General features: G+C 39.9%; 1 protein-coding gene across 1 annotated transcript; it reads left to right on the forward strand.

Annotated features, from left to right (window-relative positions):
- Positions 1 to 9077: 9077 nt before the first annotated feature.
- Positions 9078 to 11879, forward strand: LOC139506143 (putative leucine-rich repeat-containing protein DDB_G0290503; the record flags this gene model as incomplete). The annotated part of the gene is made up of 2 exons (XM_071295371.1): positions 9078 to 9776; positions 9882 to 11879. Coding segments are annotated over 2 exons (2697 nt in total), but the record flags the coding sequence as incomplete, so codon positions are not given.
- Positions 11880 to 12430: the final 551 nt, after the last annotated feature.

A 12430-nucleotide genomic window follows, 5' to 3' on the forward strand; every position in this document is an offset into this window, starting at 1 on the left:
GTCTGAGGTACCTATACAGTAATGGGTATGGGCTCATGTTTTCACTCTTTCTGTACAGTTCCCTACGGCAAAGTTTTTACCCACACCTAGTGGGATTGAAAGCTTGTCCCAGACCCTTTTATTCATGAAAATGCCCGGGTGGGAAAGTGCACCAGAAGCTGACAACCCCATACCCAATTTCTCATTTTTGTCCATTACGGGTGGTGGCAGCAGTGGCTTTACTGCCACCCCCCTACGGCAAAGTTCTTGACCGCAGGTGGTTAGATTGATAGATTTTATCCATATCTTCAACTCGTATCAATTCCAGGGTGGGAAAGTGCACCTGAAGACTTCACTGTCCATCCAAAGTCTGAGGTACCTATACAGTAATGGGTATGGGCTCATGTTTTCACTCTTTCTGTACAGTTCCCTACGGCAAAGTTTTTACCCACACCTAGTGGGATTGAAAGCTTGTCCCAGACCCTTTTATTCATGAAAATGCCCGGGTGGGAAAGTGCACCAGAAGCTGACAACCCCATACCCAATTTCTCATTTTTGTCCATTACGGGTGGTGGCAGCAGTGGCTTTACTGCCACCACCCTACGGCAAAGTTCTTGACCGCAGGTGGTTAGATTGATAGATTTTATCCATATCTTCAACTCGTATCAATTCCAGGGTGGGAAAGTGCACCTGAAGACTTCACTGTCCATCCAAAGTCTGAGGTACCTATACAGTAATGGGTATGGGCTCATGTTTTCACTCTTTCTGTACAGTTCCCTACGGCAAAGTTTTTACCCACACCTAGTGGGATTGAAAGCTTGTCCCAGACCCTTTTATTCATGAAAATGCCCGGGTGGGAAAGTGCACCAGAAGCTGACAACCCCATACCCAATTTCTCATTTTGTCCATTACGGGTGGTGGCAGCAGTGGCTTTACTGCCACCCCCCTACGGCAAAGTTCTTGACCGCAGGTGGTTAGATTGATAGATTTTATCCATATCTTCAACTCGTATCAATTCCAGGGTGGGAAAGTGCACCTGAAGACTTCACTGTCCATCCAAAGTCTGAGGTACCTATACAGTAATGGGTATGGGCTCATGTTTTCACTCTTTCTGTACAGTTCCCTACGGCAAAGTTTTTACCCACACCTAGTGGGATTGAAAGCTTGTCCCAGACCCTTTTATTCATGAAAATGCCCGGGTGGGAAAGTGCACCAGAAGCTGACAACCCCATACCCAATTTCTCATTTTTGTCCATTACGGGTGGTGGCAGCAGTGGCTTTACTGCCACCCCCCTACGGCAAAGTTCTTGACCGCAGGTGGTTAGATTGATAGATTTTATCCATATCTTCAACTCGTATCAATTCCAGGGTGGGAAAGTGCACCTGAAGACTTCACTGTCCATCCAAAGTCTGAGGTACCTATACAGTAATGGGTATGGGCTCATGTTTTCACTCTTTCTGTACAGTTCCCTACGGCAAAGTTTTTACCCACACCTAGTGGGATTGAAAGCTTGTCCCAGACCCTTTTATTCATGAAAATGCCCGGGTGGGAAAGTGCACCAGAAGCTGACAACCCCATACCCAATTTCTCATTTTTGTCCATTACGGGTGGTGGCAGCAGTGGCTTTACTGCCACCCCCCTACGGCAAAGTTCTTGACCGCAGGTGGTTAGATTGATAGATTTTATCCATATCTTCAACTCGTATCAATTCCAGGGTGGGAAAGTGCACCTGAAGACTTCACTGTCCATCCAAAGTCTGAGGTACCTATACAGTAATGGGTATGGGCTCATGTTTTCACTCTTTCTGTACAGTTCCCTACGGCAAAGTTTTTACCCACACCTAGTGGGATTGAAAGCTTGTCCCAGACCCTTTTATTCATGAAAATGCCCGGGTGGGAAAGTGCACCAGAAGCTGACAACCCCATACCCAATTTCTCATTTTTGTCCATTACGGGTGGTGGCAGCAGTGGCTTTACTGCCACCCCCCTACGGCAAAGTTCTTGACCGCAGGTGGTTAGATTGATAGATTTTATCCATATCTTCAACTCGTATCAATTCCAGGGTGGGAAAGTGCACCTGAAGACTTCACTGTCCATCCAAAGTCTGAGGTACCTATACAGTAATGGGTATGGGCTCATGTTTTCACTCTTTCTGTACAGTTCCCTACGGCAAAGTTTTTACCCACACCTAGTGGGATTGAAAGCTTGTCCCAGACCCTTTTATTCATGAAAATGCCCGGGTGGGAAAGTGCACCAGAAGCTGACAACCCCATACCCAATTTCTCATTTTTGTCCATTACGGGTGGTGGCAGCAGTGGCTTTACTGCCACCACCCTACGGCAAAGTTCTTGACCGCAGGTGGTTAGATTGATAGATTTTATCCATATCTTCAACTCGTATCAATTCCAGGGTGGGAAAGTGCACCTGAAGACTTCACTGTCCATCCAAAGTCTGAGGTACCTATACAGTAATGGGTATGGGCTCATGTTTTCACTCTTTCTGTACAGTTCCCTACGGCAAAGTTTTTACCCACACCTAGTGGGATTGAAAGCTTGTCCCAGACCCTTTTATTCATGAAAATGCCCGGGTGGGAAAGTGCACCAGAAGCTGACAACCCCATACCCAATTTCTCATTTTTGTCCATTACGGGTGGTGGCAGCAGTGGCTTTACTGCCACCCCCCTACGGCAAAGTTCTTGACCGCAGGTGGTTAGATTGATAGATTTTATCCATATCTTCAACTCGTATCAATTCCAGGGTGGGAAAGTGCACCTGAAGACTTCACTGTCCATCCAAAGTCTGAGGTACCTATACAGTAATGGGTATGGGCTCATGTTTTCACTCTTTCTGTACAGTTCCCTACGGCAAAGTTTTTACCCACACCTAGTGGGATTGAAAGCTTGTCCCAGACCCTTTTATTCATGAAAATGCCCGGGTGGGAAAGTGCACCAGAAGCTGACAACCCCATACCCAATTTCTCATTTTTGTCCATTACGGGTGGTGGCAGCAGTGGCTTTACTGCCACCCCCCTACGGCAAAGTTCTTGACCGCAGGTGGTTAGATTGATAGATTTTATCCATATCTTCAACTCGTATCAATTCCAGGGTGGGAAAGTGCACCTGAAGACTTCACTGTCCATCCAAAGTCTGAGGTACCTATACAGTAATGGGTATGGGCTCATGTTTTCACTCTTTCTGTACAGTTCCCTACGGCAAAGTTTTTACCCACACCTAGTGGGATTGAAAGCTTGTCCCAGACCCTTTTATTCATGAAAATGCCCGGGTGGGAAAGTGCACCAGAAGCTGACAACCCCATACCCAATTTCTCATTTTTGTCCATTACGGGTGGTGGCAGCAGTGGCTTTACTGCCACCCCCCTACGGCAAAGTTCTTGACCGCAGGTGGTTAGATTGATAGATTTTATCCATATCTTCAACTCGTATCAATTCCAGGGTGGGAAAGTGCACCTGAAGACTTCACTGTCCATCCAAAGTCTGAGGTACCTATACAGTAATGGGTATGGGCTCATGTTTTCACTCTTTCTGTACAGTTCCCTACGGCAAAGTTTTTACCCACACCTAGTGGGATTGAAAGCTTGTCCCAGACCCTTTTATTCATGAAAATGCCCGGGTGGGAAAGTGCACCAGAAGCTGACAACCCCATACCCAATTTCTCATTTTTGTCCATTACGGGTGGTGGCAGCAGTGGCTTTACTGCCACCCCCCTACGGCAAAGTTCTTGACCGCAGGTGGTTAGATTGATAGATTTTATCCATATCTTCAACTCGTATCAATTCCAGGGTGGGAAAGTGCACCTGAAGACTTCACTGTCCATCCAAAGTCTGAGGTACCTATACAGTAATGGGTATGGGCTCATGTTTTCACTCTTTCTGTACAGTTCCCTACGGCAAAGTTTTTACCCACACCTAGTGGGATTGAAAGCTTGTCCCAGACCCTTTTATTCATGAAAATGCCCGGGTGGGAAAGTGCACCAGAAGCTGACAACCCCATACCCAATTTCTCATTTTTGTCCATTACGGGTGGTGGCAGCAGTGGCTTTACTGCCACCCCCCTACGGCAAAGTTCTTGACCGCAGGTGGTTAGATTGATAGATTTTATCCATATCTTCAACTCGTATCAATTCCAGGGTGGGAAAGTGCACCTGAAGACTTCACTGTCCATCCAAAGTCTGAGGTACCTATACAGTAATGGGTATGGGCTCATGTTTTCACTCTTTCTGTACAGTTCCCTACGGCAAAGTTTTTACCCACACCTAGTGGGATTGAAAGCTTGTCCCAGACCCTTTTATTCATGAAAATGCCCGGGTGGGAAAGTGCACCAGAAGCTGACAACCCCATACCCAATTTCTCATTTTTGTCCATTACGGGTGGTGGCAGCAGTGGCTTTACTGCCACCCCCCTACGGCAAAGTTCTTGACCGCAGGTGGTTAGATTGATAGATTTTATCCATATCTTCAACTCGTATCAATTCCAGGGTGGGAAAGTGCACCTGAAGACTTCACTGTCCATCCAAAGTCTGAGGTACCTATACAGTAATGGGTATGGGCTCATGTTTTCACTCTTTCTGTACAGTTCCCTACGGCAAAGTTTTTACCCACACCTAGTGGGATTGAAAGCTTGTCCCAGACCCTTTTATTCATGAAAATGCCCGGGTGGGAAAGTGCACCAGAAGCTGACAACCCCATACCCAATTTCTCATTTTTGTCCATTACGGGTGGTGGCAGCAGTGGCTTTACTGCCACCCCCCTACGGCAAAGTTCTTGACCGCAGGTGGTTAGATTGATAGATTTTATCCATATCTTCAACTCGTATCAATTCCAGGGTGGGAAAGTGCACCTGAAGACTTCACTGTCCATCCAAAGTCTGAGGTACCTATACAGTAATGGGTATGGGCTCATGTTTTCACTCTTTCTGTACAGTTCCCTACGGCAAAGTTTTTACCCACACCTAGTGGGATTGAAAGCTTGTCCCAGACCCTTTTATTCATGAAAATGCCCGGGTGGGAAAGTGCACCAGAAGCTGACAACCCCATACCCAATTTCTCATTTTTGTCCATTACGGGTGGTGGCAGCAGTGGCTTTACTGCCACCCCCCTACGGCAAAGTTCTTGACCGCAGGTGGTTAGATTGATAGATTTTATCCATATCTTCAACTCGTATCAATTCCAGGGTGGGAAAGTGCACCTGAAGACTTCACTGTCCATCCAAAGTCTGAGGTACCTATACAGTAATGGGTATGGGCTCATGTTTTCACTCTTTCTGTACAGTTCCCTACGGCAAAGTTTTTACCCACACCTAGTGGGATTGAAAGCTTGTCCCAGACCCTTTTATTCATGAAAATGCCCGGGTGGGAAAGTGCACCAGAAGCTGACAACCCCATACCCAATTTCTCATTTTTGTCCATTACGGGTGGTGGCAGCAGTGGCTTTACTGCCACCCCCCTACGGCAAAGTTCTTGACCGCAGGTGGTTAGATTGATAGATTTTATCCATATCTTCAACTCGTATCAATTCCAGGGTGGGAAAGTGCACCTGAAGACTTCACTGTCCATCCAAAGTCTGAGGTACCTATACAGTAATGGGTATGGGCTCATGTTTTCACTCTTTCTGTACAGTTCCCTACGGCAAAGTTTTTACCCACACCTAGTGGGATTGAAAGCTTGTCCCAGACCCTTTTATTCATGAAAATGCCCGGGTGGGAAAGTGCACCAGAAGCTGACAACCCCATACCCAATTTCTCATTTTTGTCCATTACGGGTGGTGGCAGCAGTGGCTTTACTGCCACCCCCCTACGGCAAAGTTCTTGACCGCAGGTGGTTAGATTGATAGATTTTATCCATATCTTCAACTCGTATCAATTCCAGGGTGGGAAAGTGCACCTGAAGACTTCACTGTCCATCCAAAGTCTGAGGTACCTATACAGTAATGGGTATGGGCTCATGTTTTCACTCTTTCTGTACAGTTCCCTACGGCAAAGTTTTTACCCACACCTAGTGGGATTGAAAGCTTGTCCCAGACCCTTTTATTCATGAAAATGCCCGGGTGGGAAAGTGCACCAGAAGTATTACATTAATTTCTGAAACTATGGCTGGTATAGCTATGAAAATACGGAAAGTCAAACAGAAAATAGCCTATTAAACAGGTAAAAAGAACATTGGTGTATTTATAAACTATCTTTGAAGGCTAAATTAGCAGTCAGCTGTTAGAAAATGAATTTTATTGCACAACAAGTTTCATATATAAAAAATCCACAGGGGCCAAAATGCGAAACCAAACTCCTAACTGTGTATTGATGTCTTCTGGTTCCCCAGAAATTCCAGAATAAAAACAGGTACTAAGCCAACTCTACAACGGGGGGAATATGCCCTGTTTTTTTATTAATTTGTTTCTGATTATTATTCAACACGGGTCTTTAGTGATCATAAGTGAATACGCTTTCATTTGATACCAAAATGAACTACTAGTAAATATTATACTAATTGACAAAGATTTATAAATATGCATAGTAACTATTTTGTTTGATATACTACTTTGATCGGGGCGATATCGTAATTTATTATAAAAATTAATGTAATAGGACTAGATTGTTTCCCTTTTCAGTTATCAATTATTTTCGACTGTTTTTTATTTGCTTATATCATATTATATTTTCATTTTATTCATTCTAATTGATATTCAATAATTGAACATGACTGACATTCCCGATCCTTTTTTATTTGACGTTTGTTATAATTTTGTAATGTTATTTACTTTTGCTTACCATTTTTTTAAATACTTGAAATAATAATATTATAAATGTATCTTCATGTGTCATATAAACTGACCGTGCAAGGGCTGTATAGCCAGTCAAGGTCGTTAAAAACTTCCATTTGTTGTAATATATAATAATTGAATTATAATTGAATTATAAATGTATATATGTTGAATGATTGAATAAAGGTAAAATAAAAACAAGTTGATACCCAAATTCAACGAGCTATATTTAAAACTTAATCTGATTACATTTGAGAGGATAAGAAAGAATATTCACACAACATTAGTTTTTGTCATTAAATCAGAATTTTTTCTTGACATTGCATTGTGTAATTGATAAAAAAAAATACGAATAATTTATCTAAAAAGAATGTATTGAATAAGGAATAATGTATAAAATGTTATCTGTTAGACAACTTATTACTCTTTTGTCTTTATCGGACACTTTATTGATAACATGCTACATAATGTCTGAATAAAGATTGAAACTTGGAAAAAAAAAGTTGTATCTTCACAGAAGGAATTTACTTAAGAGGTTAAACAGTAAAGTTGACCTTATACAGTATAAAACATTATATAACTATTCTGTATGAATACTTGTGTGATGCAAGATGTATGAGAAATATTTTTGAGCAACACTTTTTAAAGAACAACCGAAGGATTCATAACATTTATTTTCTAATTTTCGTGTTGATTATATATGTCATTATACTTAAAACATTCTTGTGATATTTTTGAGTAATATGTAATAAATCTGTTGTATATAAATATTAAAGATTTTAAAAAATGCATCTGGCTGAACGTAGTTTAAATGTTTTGACTTGATGATGAATGTTGCATTGAATAAATTTTCTTTTTTTTCTTTCTTATTATATTTTTATTTGTTTTACTGCTTTCAGTATTATCTGAAGTGCCTTGGACTATACCCATTATACTGTTTCGAGAACCACTCCCCTCAAACCTAAATGGTTTTCAGGAAATACTCGATATTTTTCTAGTTCCTTGTTCACTTAAACATTTTATTTATCTCACCGTAAGTTGACATTTGAACGGCTGTACTTAAATTTTTTTATTCTGTTTTACAATACTTACGAATATGTTCCGAACCATATCAATATTTGGACCATATGCGTGCGGTCATGACCATATGCGCATACTCATATGGTCTGACCGTACGCGTATGATTGGACCATATTAGTATTATATTCGTTTTATTATCAACGGGCTGGCCCATATGAGGTATTTGGACCATAAAGGTTTTTCTTTTTAAATATCTAATCTGGAAACAGTATATCTAGTTAAAACAAAAATCTCGATTTGAAATAAATGTATAATACCATGTAATATAAAGTCTTCAAAAACTGAATAACTGATTTAGAATATTAGCCTCCAGCAAGCAAGCACGCTACTCATGTTTTTTTGTTGGAATCCAAAATAAAATTGAAACAAAATTAATAGGTGTTTCCTTTGCAATGTTTCCTTTTCAAAGTATATTTAGTATGTATTTTTTCTATCAATAGCGATACCATATGTATTAAATATTAGTAGAACGTTGTAGTATAATGTCATTTTGTGATTTTCAGACATATCTCGAAATGGTTCTGTTATGTGTTTATGCTCAGTGTTAACTTAAGTGGTCGATAGAATTGGTCGCTAGCTTGATTGGTCGCTAGAATTGGTCGCTAGCTTGAGTCTGGTATTGTTTAAAAGTAGATTCACAAGGAGGAAGTTTGACAAGGGAGAAATTTAAATTATACCCAATTTTACGCTCACATTGTTTAGGTCACAGTGATCTGTTTTTAGTTTTGACTTGAGATCATTCAACCTGACAACAAGATCTCTATCTCCATCTATAGGTTCAGCGATGTCACAATTAGAAAGGTTTGACAAATCGGTGAAATCATCTGGGGTGTCCTTCAAGACTAAAAAAACAGTGCGCTTACTGATCCTAAACATGTAACAGCATGGTAGAAAGTTACAGATGACAAACCCGAGACTTTTACATATTTCGTGGACAGGTATACAGTATTTGTCGTTTGTTTATATAATTTATACGTGTTTCTTGTTCCTCGCTTTTTTATATCGATTATACCGTTGGTTTTAACGTTTGAATGGTTTTACACAAGTAATTTTGGGGCCCTTCATAGCTTGTTGTTCGGTGTGAGCCAAGGCTTCGTGTTTAAGGCCGTACATTGACCTATATTGGTTTACTTTTTTAAATTGTTATTTGGATGGAGAGTTGTCTCATTGGCACTCACACCACACCTTCCTATATCTATATAGATACGAAAATCTTGTATACAAGTTATAGTGTCTGTTTGAAACCATAGCTCAAGAGACATAATCAAACTCACAAAGTCGGAGACAATCTGACAAAAAGACATAATCAAACTCATAAAGTCGGAGACAATCTGACAAAAAGACATAATCAAACTCATAAAGTCGGAGACAATCTGCCAAAGAGACATAATCAAACTCATAAAGTCGGCGACAATCTGGCAAAGAGACATAATCAAACTCATAAAGTCGGAGACAATCTGACAAAGAGACATAATCAAACTAATCAAGTCGGAGACAATCTGACAAAGAGACATAATCAAACTCATAAAGTCGGAGACAATCTGACAAAGAGACATAATCAAACTAATCAAGTCGGAGACAATCTGACAAAGAGACATAATCAAACTCATAAAGTCGAAGACAATCTGACAAAGAGACATAATCAAACTAATCAAGTCGGAGACAATCTGACAAAGAGACATAATCAAACTCATAAAGTCGAAGACAATCTGACAAAGAGACATAATCAAACTCATAAAGTCGGAGACAATCTGACAAAGAGACATAATCAAACTCATAAAGTCGGAGACAAGCTGACAAAGAGACATAATCAAACTCATCAAGTCGGAGACAATCTGACAAAGAGACATACTCAAACTCATAAAGTCGGAGACAATCTGACAAAGAGACACAATCAAACTCATAAAGTCGGAGACAATCTGACAAAGAGACATAATCAAACTCATAAAGTCGGAGACAATCTGAAAAAGAGACATAATCAAACTCATAAAGTCGAGGACAATCTGACAAAGAGACATAATCAAACTCATAAAGTCGAAGACAATCCGACATAGAGACATAATCAAACTCATAAAGTCGGAGACAAGCTGACAAAGAGACATAATCAAACTCATAAAGTCGGGGACAATCTGACAAAGAGACATAATCAAACTCATAAAGTCGGGGACAATCTGACAAAGAGACATAATCAAACTCATAAAGTCGGAGACAATCTGACAAAGAGACATAATCAAACTCATAAAGTCGGGGACAATCTGACAAAGAGACACAATCAAACTCATAAAGTCGGAGACAATCTGACAAAGAGACATAATCAAACTCATAAAGTCGGGGACAATCTGACAAAGAGACACAATCAAACTCATAAAGTCGGAGACAATCTGACAAAGAGACATAATCAAACTCATAAAGTCGGAGACAAGCTGACAAAGAGACATAATCAAACTCATAAAGTCGGGGACAATCTGACAAAGAGACATAATCAAACTCATAAAGTCGGAGACAATCTGACAAAGAGACATAATCAAACTCATCAAGTCGGAGACAAGCTGACAAAGAGATATAATCAAACTCATAAAGTCGGAGACAATCTGACAAAGAGACATAATCAAACTCATAAAGTCGGGGACATTCTGACAAAGAGACATAATCAAACTCATAAAGTCGGAGACAATCTGACAAAGAGACACAATCAAACTCACAAAGTCGGGGACAATCTGACAAAGAGACATAATCAAACTCATAAAGTCGGAGACAATCTGACAAATAGACATAATCAAACTCATCAAGTCGGAGACAAGCTGACAAAGAGATATAATCAAACTCATAAAGTCGGAGACAATCTGACAAAGAGACATAATCAAACTCATAAAGTCGGGGACATTCTGACAAAGAGACATAATCAAACTCATAAAGTCGGAGACAATCTGACAAAGAGACACAATCAAACTCACAAAGTCGGGGACAATCTGACAAAGAGACATAATCAAACTCATAAAGTCGGAGACAAGCTGACAAAGAGACATAATCAAACTCATCAAGTCGGAGACAATCTGACAAAGAGATATAATCAAACTCATAAAGTCGGGGACAATCTGACAAAGAGATATAATCAAACTCATAAAGTCGGAGACAATCTGAAAAAGAGATATAATCAAACTCATAAAGTCGGGGACAATCTGACAAAGAGATATAATCAAACTCATAAAGTCGGGGACAATCTGACAAAGAGACATAATCAAACTCATAAAGTCGGAGACAATCTGACAAAGAGACATAATCAAACTCATCAAGTCGGAGACAAGCTGACAAAGAGATATAATCAAACTCATAAAGTCGGAGACAATCTGACAAAGAGACATAATCAAACTCATAAAGTCGGGGACATTCTGACAAAGAGACATAATCAAACTCATAAAGTCGGAGACAATCTGACAAAGAGACACAATCAAACTCACAAAGTCGGGGACAATCTGACAAAGAGACATAATCAAACTCATAAAGTCGGAGACAATCTGACAAAGAGACACAATCAAACTCATAAAGTCGGAGACAATCTGACAAATAGACATAATCAAACTCATCAAGTCGGAGACAAGCTGACAAAGAGATATAATCAAACTCATAAAGTCGGAGACAATCTGACAAAGAGACATAATCAAACTCATAAAGTCGGGGACATTCTGACAAAGAGACATAATCAAACTCATAAAGTCGGAGACAATCTGACAAAGAGACACAATCAAACTCACAAAGTCGGGGACAATCTGACAAAGAGACATAATCAAACTCACAAAGTCGGGGACAATCTGACAAATAGACATAATCAAACTCATAAAGTCGGAGACAATCTGACAAAGAGACATAATCAAAGACACAATCACACTCATAAAGTCGGAGACAATCTGACAAAGAGACATAATCAAAGACACAATCACACTCATAAAGTCGGAGACAAGCTGACAAAGAGACATAATCAAACTCATCAAGTCGGAGACAATCTGACAAAGAGACATAATCAAACTCATAAAGTCGGAGACAATCCGACATAGAGACATAATCAAACTCATAAAGTCGGAGACAAGCTGACAAAGAGACATAATCAAACTCATCAAGTCGGAGACAATCTGACAAAGAGACATAATCAAACTCATAAAGTCGGAGACAATCTGACAAAGAGACATAATCAAACTCATAAAGTCGGAGACAATCTGACAAAGAGACATAATCAAAGACACAATCACACTCATAAAGTCGGAGACAATCTGACAAAGAGACATAATCAAAGACACAATCACACTCATAAAGTCGGAGACAAGCTGACAAAGAGACATAATCAAACTCATCAAGTCGGAGACAATCTGACAAAGAGACATAATCAAACTCATCAAGTCGGAGACAATCTGACAAAGAGACATAATCAAACTCATAAAGTCGGAGACAATCTGAAAAAGAGACACAATCACACAATTGTAATATTATAGAAAACTTGCATATGCAATTTTGTAAAATAATTTTGAAGGTTAAAAAAAGTACTGCTCATTGTATGATTTATGGAGAATTGGGTAGAATACCATTACATATTCTTATTAAAGCTAGAATG

Source organism: Mytilus edulis, unplaced genomic scaffold (assembly GCF_963676685.1).
Source record: "Mytilus edulis unplaced genomic scaffold, xbMytEdul2.2 SCAFFOLD_996, whole genome shotgun sequence".
Taxonomy (NCBI): domain Eukaryota; kingdom Metazoa; phylum Mollusca; class Bivalvia; order Mytilida; family Mytilidae; genus Mytilus; species Mytilus edulis.